A 12,982-nucleotide genomic window follows, 5' to 3' on the forward strand; every position below is an offset into this window, starting at 1 on the left:
AACGATCGTAAGTTTTCAATTGTATGTATAGCCATTTTCAACGCCACGGTCTGGCCAATAACGTGATGAAATTATTCGATTTGAGCCGTCCGGGATAATGTTCCTCGGATGCAGAAACCGAGTGGTCTGCGAGTCGCCTGTCTGCCCTGTCATCGTTCCCTCGGGGAAGAACACGAGACACTACCGTTTGTCAGCACGCGGCAGCATTCTGATTTGTCGATGCAGTTAACGTGCCGGCAGCACGATGTAAACGAAGGCGCCGGCAGCTGTCGATAACCCCTTCCAACTTTGCCTAATCACGCCTGTTTCTCTACCAGCTTTTTCTCAGTCTAATCGGCGTACGTAAATCTGGTGACAGCCGCAGTACATGTGGCAGATCATTTCGCTGCGTATAAAGGCAGGCACGCAGCAAGACATGGGAAGACCTGGGAGAAGCGATGGCCGGAAAAATGGACAAGAAGGTGATCATCGTCTCCACGGTGGTCGGCTCCCTGGGGTTGCTGAGCGCCATCCTGGGTTTCTCCGCCGAGGGCACAAAGATCACTGTAAGCGCATTGGCGATATATCTCTTCCTGATATGCAATCTCTGCAATGAGCTTGCACAAGTACAAGGATTCCTATTTATTACAACAGAAAAAAAAAATGCAACGAATTATAAGTTGTTGCACTATCTGTGAGCAGTGTATGAATTTGCAGTAGATCAGAATCAGCGAGCATGCATGACGGACGGGGTGAATGGTGTTCTTGCAGATTTCTGATATACGGGTGGTCGGCGACGAGTGCCTGTACCCGCAGAACGCTGCGAACGCGCTGGCGATCAGCGGGGCTGTCTTCCTGCTGATGGCGCAGATCGCCGTGTCGGCCATCGGTGGCTGCTGCGGCTGCTGCAAGTCCCGCTCCATCCCGTCGGAGACCAAGCGGATCATCGGCGTCGTCTGCGCCGTCGTGTCATGGTTAGTCGTCGACTCGTCGTCGCTGCCGATCTCGATCATACCGTACGCCAGTTCATGCAGCTCAAGCTGATCGCGGTCGCGCGTGGAAGCGGCTGTATTTCAGGATAGCGGCGGGCTTCGCGTGGGTGCTGTTCGTGGTGGGCGCGACGGGGAACGGCGACGGGTCGCGGGCCACCTGGCCGGACTGCTACGTCCTCAAGGACGGCATCTTTGCTGGCGCGGCGGTGCTGGCCCTCGTTGCCACGGCGTTTGGGATCGCGTCCTACGTCATGCTTCGCAGGCAGGCCGGCGAGGCGCCGGGGGGCAAGCCGGCGGAGCAGCCACCATTGGCCGGGATCGCGATGGGCAACCCCCATTTCCCGCCGCCGCCTCCTTCACATGGACCGACCGCGTGGTAGAAGACGAAACATGCTCGTGAAAATGAATTTTAAACCTCGAGCCAGACATGTGCACTAATTTTAGCAAACATTTCAAATAATTGTGCTTAGTTTTAGTATCATCATTTAAAGATAAATTTTACAACTACTAGTGTAAAATTTAGGTACCTACGAAGGCTAAGATTTTACACTAGTACCTCAAAATAACTTAAGGATGACAAAAAAAAATCCTCCATTTACATCTCTGGGTGTCATTGTTTTACTAATATTAAGCATAAGCAAGACTCATTACCTATTAAAAAATAATTTATAGGTAAATTTTTATACACTTGCTCTCAGCAATCTAAAAGAATGAAAAATTTAACAACGTTTAAAAAAACACCACAAAATCAACTCTAAGTTTAATTTTAAAATTTTTATTTTTACTTATAAGTATAAACATAAGTGAAAAGTGTAGGATCGAACAAGATCAAACAAACCTACCAGAGGGGGGTGAATGGTAGGGAAAAACAAAACCAAAAAATCTTTCGTGGAATAAATGATTACCTCTGTCGAAGAAATTGACGAAGGCTTGCTACCTTAATCGTGTCGCTCCTGTGCTACCGCTACCTTAATCGCGCCGCTCATGTGCCGCCGATCAGATCATTGGATCGCGCCACTACTATGACGTCGATCAAATCGTCGCAATTAAAAAATCACCAGTAGAAAAAAGCCGAAAACGTAGATCGAATGATCTTGACTTTATTGCATCAACTGGTATTTTACAAAGTGCACCAACAGCACTTCTATCAAAATCGTCGATCTAGAATCAACAACTAATTCTCACAAAAAGCACACCGAAGACATACCCCTCAGTACCTATTTATATAAAAAAAAATCTATCTTTAGTTAAAAATAGGACTCATTATACTCAATCTCTCTAATTTCTAAAGTAATTCAATTTACCAAAATTGAATCTCCTTCTTTCTATCTCCAAAGCTCGGACGAACGTAGCTGTTGCCAAATCAAAAAACAGCATGTCACGAATTTGCACGTACGGCTGAACGCTCCAACACGGACGCAGAGTCCGACTCGTATAGCGTGCACTGTAGCACATTTTTTTTCTTATTCCTTCATCCGTTTATCTCTAAATTTCTTCCTAATTTCTCCAGATGCTTTCACACACAGTATGTGAATTCCGTTACACATACATCCCCATACGATGTTTCTTCACCGTATGTCACCTTGTATTTAATATCGTCACCCGACATTCTCGATCATCTGGACCTCAGCTTTTCTCTATGCCTAGTCATAATCCCGCCGTCGTTGACCGATACTGACCTCCAAGTCACCTGTACACACAGAAATAAACCAACCATTTTCGGGCACAGATATCGTAACCTGACCCACATTAATCACACACACTCGCACCAACACCTTAATTGTTTCCAAACCAAATTCAATTTATAAACCAAATCGCAAGCCAATTGTTCATCAGAAAATATTAATCATACATATGATCTTACAAAAAGATGCTGACTTAGAAACAAATCAACGGTAAAGCAATGCGATTCATCGGGGATGTCCAACGTCCTTGTCACATATCGTCTAGGGTTTCACTTATCTTTTTGTTTGCCAAAATCAGGGGCCGACGATAGGGTCATAATTGCAGAAAAACCACATAAATTTGAATAAAAATTTGAATCGTACCATCACGGTTCAGATGGTCAAACTGCATGATATTATGCGATTATCATGTGATAATCAGCTTCTTTGGAAGTGACGATAATCACGACATCTGAGACGTTAATCACAGCAGTTTTCACAGTATCGATAATCGTAACTTTAGTGTGAAAACCATGTGATGTGTCATGATTATATAGATATAACCATGAATTTTTTCCTGATTTTTTCACAAATTTTGAATTCTCGATATTTCCCGAATAAAACTGTTGGTACAGGATTATCTTGGTCCTATCGAAACACAAATAGCATATTCGGAGTATTCAACCTCCACCATCAGTCATATAGAAATATGAACTATTTGTAATCGAGTGTGACATATGTGTCTGAAATATTCGACCTTCCAATATTAACAGGGCAACATGCTTAGTAAGGAGCCATAAAACTAAGTCCAAGTTGCTTATTGACAACTGATGATGTGGCTCCAATAGTTGCTCATATTACTAAAATATACTCGTAGGCTATGTGTAGATCAACAGGTATTCTTGTAATTTTCCGAGATTATCCGGGGGCTATAAAAGCTCGTCACCATCACTGTAAAAGCATAGATTATCCGAGAAATACACTATATGAGCATTATTTGACCATTTATACGCTTGAGTTCATACTCATATCGGATAGGCGAGAGAAATTGTCTCCCATCGAAATATTCATTTTTTTGGTTCTGTGACATTGGGTCACAACACGAACCATGACAAATTGTTATCGCACCTTGGTGTCATGACCAATAATCATGATCACCAGCGCGCCACCTACCGCCTTCTCCTCTTCTCTTGTGGACCAGATTACTATCCCGCTAAGCCCATGTAGCCCATTTGAGCCGGTACCACATAAGCAGCCCACACACACTGGATCGCCAGTATGAGCCTAACAACAAATGGACTCATCCTGTTTACGGGCCTATCTGTCATGTCTTTGACTCGCATGTACGAGACGCAAAAGATCGAATTTTGGAAAATCCAAGAGATACTAAAGAAGATGACGATCGAACATGGAAGTGGTAAGCACAAAAAGTCCAAAAACAATGTCAAAATCCGCCATTACCAACGCGTTACGGAAACATCGCAGTGAATCATCGATGCAGCCATGCAGGTTGCCGTGCCGGCAGGGTCGACGTAAACAAAGGCGCAGCTGTTGTTAGTGCCTGAAGCAATTTTTTGCCTGAAGGATATCCATGGACAAATTACCGTACGCATGTGTCCAAATCGAACTGCGTCAGAGACGACTGCGTGCCGAGCTCAGTCCGTCTTAAATTATATAACTTTTTTTCTCCCGTCTAATATATACTAATAAGAAACGAAAAAAAGTATATTGTCCTATATTTTATCAATTTCTATATGATTATTCTTCACGTTATTTACTTCCATAAGCTCTTATGCCATTATTTCTCAAAAAATATTATTTTGGGACCAAGTAGAGAAAAATAATAATTGCAAAAAATAAATTTATTTTGGAAAAAATATAAAAATGATATTATTTTAGAACGAATGTATTAGCTGAGCTCGATCTATCTATAAAAACGCACGAAAGACGACGGAGAAGGGTGGCCGGGAAAAATGGACAAGACGGCGATCATCGTGTCTGTGATCATCGGCTCCCTGGGGATGCTGAGCGCCATCCTGGGGTTCTCCGCCGAGGGCACAAAGATCACTGTGAGCACACTCCCGATCTCTCTGTCTCGATATTGCTCACCTAATGGTCTTGATAAAATTTTTCTGGTATATATATCTTGATGCTTACATGCGTAATTATTGATCACTAACTCATGATTTTGGTGCAGGTTTCGGACGTACTGGTGATCGGCTACGAGTGCCTGTACCCGCAGAACCCCTCGTTCGCGCTGGGGATCTGCGCGACCGTCTTCCTGCTGATGGCGCAGATCACCGCGTCAGCCGTCGGCGGCTGCTGCGGCTGCTGCAAGTCCCGCGCCATCCCGTCCGAGACCAAGCGGGTCATTGGCATCGTCTGCGGCGTCGTCTCATGGTGAGTGAGAGTGGAATAGCACGGATCGTACGTCTCCTGGTATTCCCAGCTAGTTCATTTGCTGAAGCCGGCCGTTGCTCCGACGACCGACGTGGTCTCGTCGTCGACCTCTGGTACGTACGTGCAGGATAGCGGCGGGGGTGGCTTGGGTGCTGTTCGTGGAGGGCGCGGCGTGGAACGCCAACGTAGCGAGGGACACCGGGCCGGTGTGCTACGTCCTCAAGGACGGCATCTTCGCCGGCGCGGCCGTGCTGGCCCTCGCCGCCACGGCGCTCGGGATCGCCTCCTACGTGCTGCTCCGCAGGAAGCCCAGCGGCGAGGCGCAGGCGCCCAAGCCGGGAGAGGCGCAGCCGGGGCCGGCCGGGATCGCGATGGGACACCCGGCCCACTTCCCGCCGGCCGCTGCGCAGCAGCCTCCTCCTCCTCCTTCTGCCCCGCCGCAGCAAGGAGTGGACGTCGACGGACAAGCGCCGAGCCAGCAGATGGCTGCCCCTTCTGCTGCTGTTTATGTTCAAGGCTACGGACCGCACGCGCCGTATCAGCAGCTGCCTCCTCATCCTCAAGGGCATGCGCAGGTGTAGACCATGAAAATATATCAAGGTATCGCTGGTGTAGAAGCGAATCGAGACCTATACGTGCTATCTCTAATATTCATGTATAGTTGGCTACCGGTTGCTGAGTTGCTGTGATACGGGACGTATGAGTGTCTGTCTTGTAACATGCTTATATATTCCCTACTTTAAAAGGTCTCTACTTTAAAAAAAGAGTGAATAGTACCAGCGGTCTCTAAACTTATGTGCATATGTCATCTAGGTTTCTGAATTCTCAAAATACATTTTTGGGTCCCCGAACTTGTCCGGGGGTGTCATATAAATTCAAACGTGCTTCGACCCACTCCATCCACTGACGTGGCATGCCACGGTGGCGCCTACGAGAAGGGAGAGAAAAGAATAAGTAGGAGAGAGATACTGACATGTTGGACCCACATGGCACCACCAACACGTAGGCGCCACCGTGGTATGCCACGTCAACGGATGGAGTGGATCGGAGCCGGTTTGGACCTATATGACACCCCCGGACAAGTTCGGGGACCCAAAAATGTATTTTAAGAGTTCGGAAACCTAGATGGCACATGCACATAAGTTTAGGGACCGCTGGTGCACTTCACTCTTAAAAAAATTCAGGCCGAGTTCAGCACCACCAGATAGTTAACTAAGGGGCTGTTTGGGACAAGGGGCTAAAGTTTAACCCTTTGTCCATCGAATGTTTAGACACTTATTATAAATAGTAAACGCATACTATTAATTAAACTCATTTATAATCTTGGGCTAATTCGCGAGACGAATCTATTGAGCCTAATTAATCCATGATTAGCCTATGTGATGCTATAGTAAACATGCTCTAATTATAGATTAATTAGGCTTAAAAAATTCGTCTTGTGGATTAGCACTTATTTATAAAATTAGTTTTTTTATTAGTCCATGTTTAATACTTCAAATTAGTGTCCAAACATCCAATGTGACATGGGGCTAAAAAGTTTAGCCCCATCTAAACAACCCCTAAGTTCTCTTATTTTTCGCGTACACGCTTCTCGAATTGCTAGACCGTGTATTTTTTGTAAAAAAATATTTATGGGAAAGTTGTTTTAAAAAATCATATTAATCTATTTTATATTTTTTAATAATTAATAATTAATTAATCATGTACTAATCTATTAGTATATTTTCCGTGTCAGGGCATAAGTTAACTTATTGGCCCATGCCGGACGCAGCCTCAGTCATCTATCCTTTCCTTCTCTCCTGTGACATGCGACCATAACTTTTACTACCTATGTTTCATAATAAGTATATTTTTTAAATTCAAATTTGTCCAAAACAACCTACAAAGGGTTTTTCTAGAAAATCTTACAATATGAAATGGAGATAATACCAATTAACAAACACTAAATATAAAAAGATATGGTGACTTGCGAGCTAAATGAGTAGCTCACAAGATGGTACATTCACTTAATAAGTTAAAAGCTTAGCTCAGCTCGACTCATTATCAATTTAAATTTGAACCTGCCCAAGCTTCCACCTAATTAAAGGGCATGCGCAGGTGTAGACCATGAACATATATCACGGTATCGCTGTGGTGTAGAAGCGAATCGAGACCTATACGTGCTATCTCTAATATTCATGTATAGTATAGTTAGCTACCGGTTGCTGAGTTGCTGTGATACGGGACGTATGAGTGTCTGTCATGTAACATGCTTATATATCCCCTACTTTTAAAAAAAAAAAAATCAGTCCTCTATCCTTTCGTTCTCTCCTATGACGTACGACCATAACTTTTACTACCTATGTTCCGTAATAAGTATATTTTTAAAATTCAAATTTATCCAAAATAATCTAGAAGGGGCTAGAAAATCTTACAATATGAAATAGAGATAATACCAATTAACAAACACTAAATATAAAAAGATATGGTGACCATTTGTGAGCTAAATGAGTAGCTCACGAGATGGTCCATTCACTTAATAAGCTAAAAGCTTAGCTCAGCTCGACTCATTATCAATTTAAATTTGAACCTGCCCAAGCACTTGGTGTTCCACCTAATACCGTATAGCGGCCTAATCTGAACAATACGGTTCAAGTTTTTTTCTACCCTGCCATACACAATGGTTTATGCACAAATGTCTGCTAGGGTGATTGGGTGACCCGGGAGGCGATCCAACCCTAGTCATCAATGTCTCTTATCCCTCCTCCCCCGCCTCGCCGCCACTCCAACTCATCATTACCAGAGTTAATTCATGTGTCAAGCAAGCAAGGACAGTGGCACCGGGGAGAATTGAAGGGAATCTCCAGTAGTGGGCAGCACTGCCATCCTACTTGCCCTGTCACGCCTACCCAAAGGATGTGCTTGACCCCCTCCACCACTTCTTTGTTGCCGCCCACCGTCGTAGCCAGAAGTTTGGTCAACTTTGGCCATGCACTCCAATGGGTACGACGACAAAGCAAAGCATTTTGTTGATGTGGACCAATCTAACTCAACCACCAAGGTTATGGTTTTCGAGAGCCATGATGCCAGCAACGATGAGTCTGACGGCGTGGGAAGCTTCTTGGTGCCATGTGATATGGTGGCTCTAGCTAAAGAGTCTCAGGCACTCTTAGTATGCACCAATGTTCGAGATCCATGAGGATGATGAGGTACTCCCATGACTTCTACCTCGTCTGCCATGGAGCTAGAGGGGTAGAGACCCTGCAGTGGTGGCGGTGGATGCGGAGGGTTGTCGTGGATCTGGTGGCAATGAGGCTAGTTATGATGGTGGATACAACACCGAGGGTGGTGACCTCTGGTGTGTGATCCGTCGGGTGGTGGAGTACATATGGGTATAATGAAGTCTGATCATGAAAGCTACTTGTGACCGGCAGTGCCTCTACCGCATTTTTTTGCTCTTGGTCACCTTTAATACCGACGAAGATGGTCATAGAGACATTGTCAACATTTAGGAGAGATATTGGTGGCGTCAGTGGACACCGCACATCTTCTTGAAGACAATGTCATGAATCCTCCTTTCTCCAGATGAAAATGTAGTGTCGGTGACATTTTAAATGTTATGACCTTCTTGATGGTGTTATGTTAGAGGTACTTGTGGTAGTGTCCTCATAGATTGGATTTAATGGTCATAGTAGTGACTTGATCTAGAGAGATGATTGGTCTATAGCTCAGCTATTCTTCAGCATTATCTTTTGCTTTAGTTTGATGCCAGTCACTACTAGTGCTAGGAGAATAATTCAATCGACTTAGGATCAACTGTTGTTTTCAGATATCTATTATACTAGTTTGAGGAATACAAGGACTCCACACGATTCTTAGGTCACGTTCGGTAGTAGGAGAGGGTTAGTTATCTGACGCGGAAAACGTAGTAATAGATCACTGCATGATTAATTAATTATTAATTATTAAAAATATAAAATAGATTAATATGATTTTTTAAAACAACTTTCCTATAGAAAATTTTCACAAAAAATACGCTGTTTACTAGTTCAAGAAGGGTGCATGCGGAAAACGAGGGGTTTAGTTATCTTATGGGGGTGGCCGAATGCGGCCTTAGTTTTCTTATTTACATAAGTTCATTAATTTCTAATTTGTGGCTATTTGTTTGTAACCTCTATAGTAAATGGTTGTAACTTTTGTAACACAGGCCATATTGAATGAACTAGAGTGGACCGCACGCGATGTGCTCATAACTAGTCGACTTGCAAAATATGAAATTATTAAATACCGATGTATGGAGCCCTAATTGAAAGAGAAAATCTAACAAATGGCATTAACAAACATTAATTCTAAAAAATACCATTGACGAATGTGAGTTCTACAAAATACCATCATACAAATAAATTTGTCTAAGAAATGCCATCGTCGTTAAAGTTCCGTCAACTTTTTTCGTTAAGTGCTATAGTATGAACAATGTATTTAACGGCAAAAAAATAGACAGAAACCTAACGGCAATGGCATTTTAGATAAATTTGTTTGTATGATAGCATTTCTTAGAACTTAGATTCGTCAATGGTATTTCTTAGACTTAGATGTTTGTCAATGACATTTTTTAGATTTTCTCTAATTGAAATATGCAGTTAACTAGTTTTGTTAATTATATATAGATCGAGTTTAGGAGATAAAACACATCATAGGAATATAGTGGAAGAGCAGTAAACTCTGTAAACACAGGCGTAACGACAAAAAGAAAGGGTTACCTTCGCAGAGTGATAGCCAAAGCGCGATGCACGCATAACCAGTCGATCTATAAAATTTGAATGTATTATTGTTTGTATAATATTGTCAATCATCTATAAAAATTATAAAAATTAAAAGATTGTCAGTGAATTATAAAATATAAATGTGTATAGCATAAGAATTATAGCAATTTGAGTGAATACCATTAGACATGAAAATGTAATAATGTCCGGCCATCAAATAATAATTTGATATTGTTTAGCAAAAAATGCCTTCCATGTTAATACATGTAACTGTAATACAACAATAGCTCAGCAACCTTTATATACTCGGACGCCGAGTACACCTATTAATATGCATCAGTGATCATTGCATGGAAAAAAAAGACTTCAATGCATACATGAAAATTAATAAGAGAAGGCACAAAGAGGAAGCAACCTCAATTGCTGGTAGACATTCAAAGCAACACAGAAGCATAAAAATACAATATTAAAATGTATGCACAGACATAAAAGGGAAAAGGAAGGCAAGGAAAGAAGATACCTTCAAAGAAAGGTTGGCCGAAGCAGGCACAACCGAGACGATTTCAGCAGTTGAAAGCGGTCACTAACATGCAAAAGACACGGTAGATTGATGGAACAAGGCGTTATTCACTGTCACATATAAGTAAAATAACACGAGATGATGTACAATTAGATCATACAAAACACTCGGAATGGGTAATAGAATCATGAGTATTGTTCCTTTAGCAACAACAACTTTAGAAGCTCAATTCACATTACATCGGCATAGAAAACCATACTTCCTTTTTATACCACATAACAACTACATTTATAATTAGATGCACTTATTTCTCTATTTAAAAAAAGATTCCACTTTATATTAACATCCATTTCACACTAATCTGCTTTTTAATTAGCCGATGACGATGCTGACTTTTAACATACCTAGGTTGATACAAAGACATAAATGGCAAAAATTAATTTGAACCTTCAGATTTTACTTTAATTTTCTTGGGCACTATGTTAAACAGCAAGAACACACCACAAAAATGGAATGAAACAGAGCTCATCCAATATAGGTAGTTTGATAATTATGCACATAGTACTTATCTAATATACCTAATATACTGGTGGGAATAGAGTGAGTCAAGAACCCTCAAATTTCAGTTAAGTTTAACACCACAAAATAATCAATTCCAGGTAACCATATATATACATAAAGTAAACCATAGCATGAGAATTTATTTAGATGACAAGCATGTCTTTTTAAAATAAAGGAAATATACTCTGACTCGAGAAATAGTGACGGCTAGGGTTAAAGGGGAAGGCAGATCAGGGAGAAACGAGCGACAACGAGGACGACCACCGTGTGGGGAGTCCAACAGATGCGATGACCGGATGGGTGCCAGTGTGAGGACAATTCACCTTCCTTCGTTGTCGTCGGAGCTTACGGGGGGAAAGGCCGAAGCCATGGCGAGCTAGCGGCCGTCAGTAGCAGGCGCGGCTGGGGGCAGCGCGTTAGGGTCGACCGACGGCCAGAGAGGCAACGGGCGGCCGGGCGGCGCATCGGGAGCAAGCCAACTGTCAAGCGGAGAGGCGGCGGTCGGCCGACGCGGCATGGGGACGGCGAGTCGGGGGTCGGCCATCGGGGGTTGAGGCAACGAGCGACCGACGCGTCGTGCAGGGGAGGCTCTGTCTGGCGGGGGACGGCCGTCACGTCGAGTGGCCGGCGCGGCGGGAGGCGGCGAGTCGGGAGACAGCCATCTCATAAGTGAAAATGGTAAATTTATAATTTTATTCAGTGCAAATTTATAATTTTATTCAGTGCTACCTGCGGTTCGTTTTGAACAATGACGTGGCAAAACTTTTAAAACTTTACCTATTAACTTTGAAATTACTGGGATGTGATCGGTCATAAAGTAAGCATTTATTTATTTATTATCTTTTAATAGAAAATTACTGTTAAATATTCACTTTGTTCCATGTTATAAGATTTTCTAGAATTGTATAGAATTGTATAGATTCATTTATATACTAATACAAATAAATCTAAACACATATAAAAAATACATTTATAAGTCTAGCCAGGTCTAAAAAAGTTGGAAAAGGGAGTACATACGTAGAAATCCCGTGTCGATACAATACAAACAACGATACACAATATACATAGATGAAATGGTACAATATATTGCTATTACCTAGACATGACTAACACGAACAACGAATTGATCCACAAACACGAGCAGACGTTTGTCAAGCAATGCCACAAACACGATATGACACAAGTATTTTACTTAATTTCATTTAACTAACTCTTGGTTCGCTAATCTTCATATTATAGCTATTCGTATATTACAACGAGCTCCATTTTACATCTACACTCACACAATCACATTCACACTCAATCAGGCAGAAAAAATGGTTAGTGGTAGATAAAAGCAAGAGCAAAATACTGACAAGTCAAGGAGAAATCCATCGCATATTGCCCGGCAGCGCAGGTCCGCATCACATCACAGCGCGGAGCCGCAGAAGGGGCAGAACCGGAACTGCGGGTCGGCGACGGCGCGGTTGCACGCGCCGCACCGCGCGTCGCGGAGAAGGAGCGGCGGTCCCGTCCCCGGCTCGCCGCCGCCGAGGGATCCCGGAGCGAGGAGGCCGCACTCGCGGCAGAGGTAGGCGGGGTCCTTCCCCGGCCACCGCTTGACGGGGACGAAGAAGAGCTTGAGCACCTTGTCGGTCTCCACCAGGTCCGCCGCGCCGCCGCAGCGGAGGCACCGCCCCGCCGCCTCCTTCAGCACCCGCCCGGCGCCCTGCTCCACGCCCCCCACGAAGAAGAAGAACATCGTCGACTCTCCGCCTCGACTTCACCAGTCGATCACGCGGGCAGGCTCTCGGTTCGATTGCGGCGCCTGGTTTGATCTAGAGGGAGGGACGAGGGGGAGGAAGAGTTCGCTACTTCGTTCTGTTGTCGTTCTAGAGAGGTCGGGTTGGGATCTGAAAATTTCTGGAACATGCTGGGGTAACAAGAACTGTTGGTTAGATACTTAGATGAGTTTAGTTGGGCCGTTTGCTAAATGGGCCGAAAAGGTAGATATATTTCCTGTCATTAGTCTTATGCAGACCGTTTTAAATACATCATTTTTAATTGTTGTTAATCACTTTACCCCCATTTTTAAATTATTCGTACGTTTTGTTTCGCTCCCTGTTGATAAAAAAGACAACTCTG

The 12,982-nt window shown here is 43.4% G+C and overlaps 3 protein-coding genes across 3 annotated transcripts; 2 read left to right on the top strand and 1 right to left on the bottom strand.

Annotated features, from left to right (window-relative positions):
* Window positions 1-67: 67 nt before the first annotated feature.
* On the top strand, window positions 68-1,553 carry LOC102704340 (protein MODIFYING WALL LIGNIN-1-like). The gene is made up of 4 exons (XM_006655294.2): window positions 68-246; window positions 359-545; window positions 751-953; window positions 1,057-1,553. Exons 2-4 carry the CDS (start codon window positions 438-440, stop codon window positions 1,349-1,351), a joined length of 606 nt encoding a protein of 201 aa, XP_006655357.2. The 5' UTR covers window positions 68-246; window positions 359-437; the 3' UTR covers window positions 1,352-1,553.
* A 2,423-nt stretch (window positions 1,554-3,976) lies between these two features.
* Window positions 3,977-5,826, top strand: LOC102719296. Its single transcript, XM_015836936.2, has 4 exons — window positions 3,977-4,052; window positions 4,583-4,704; window positions 4,833-5,035; window positions 5,163-5,826. The coding sequence occupies exons 1-4, from the start codon at window positions 3,977-3,979 to the stop codon at window positions 5,614-5,616; spliced, it is 855 nt and encodes a 284-aa protein (XP_015692422.2). The 3' UTR covers window positions 5,617-5,826.
* A 5,989-nt stretch (window positions 5,827-11,815) lies between these two features.
* LOC102719585 lies at window positions 11,816-12,759 on the bottom strand. Its single transcript, XM_015836937.2, has one exon. The coding sequence runs from the start codon at window positions 12,597-12,599 to the stop codon at window positions 12,267-12,269; it is 333 nt and encodes a 110-aa protein (XP_015692423.1). The 5' UTR covers window positions 12,600-12,759; the 3' UTR covers window positions 11,816-12,266.
* Window positions 12,760-12,982: the final 223 nt, after the last annotated feature.

Source organism: Oryza brachyantha, chromosome 5, assembly GCF_000231095.2.
Source record: "Oryza brachyantha chromosome 5, ObraRS2, whole genome shotgun sequence".
Classification (NCBI taxonomy): domain Eukaryota; kingdom Viridiplantae; phylum Streptophyta; class Magnoliopsida; order Poales; family Poaceae; genus Oryza; species Oryza brachyantha.

Coding starts and splice junctions, on each gene's coding strand:
- LOC102719296 (XM_015836936.2), top strand. CDS start 3,977: ATGTACGAGACGCAAAAGATCGAATTTTGGAAAATCCAAGAGATACTA. Junction 4,053..4,582: donor GACGATCGAACATGGAAGTG/GTAAGCACAAAA, acceptor AACGCACGAAAG/ACGACGGAGAAGGGTGGCCG. Junction 4,705..4,832: donor CCGAGGGCACAAAGATCACT/GTGAGCACACTC, acceptor ATTTTGGTGCAG/GTTTCGGACGTACTGGTGAT.
- LOC102719585 (XM_015836937.2), bottom strand. CDS start 12,599: ATGTTCTTCTTCTTCGTGGGGGGCGTGGAGCAGGGCGCCGGGCGGGTG.
- LOC102704340 (XM_006655294.2), top strand. CDS start 438: ATGGCCGGAAAAATGGACAAGAAGGTGATCATCGTCTCCACGGTGGTC. Junction 546..750: donor CCGAGGGCACAAAGATCACT/GTAAGCGCATTG, acceptor GTGTTCTTGCAG/ATTTCTGATATACGGGTGGT. Junction 954..1,056: donor GTCTGCGCCGTCGTGTCATG/GTTAGTCGTCGA, acceptor GCTGTATTTCAG/GATAGCGGCGGGCTTCGCGT.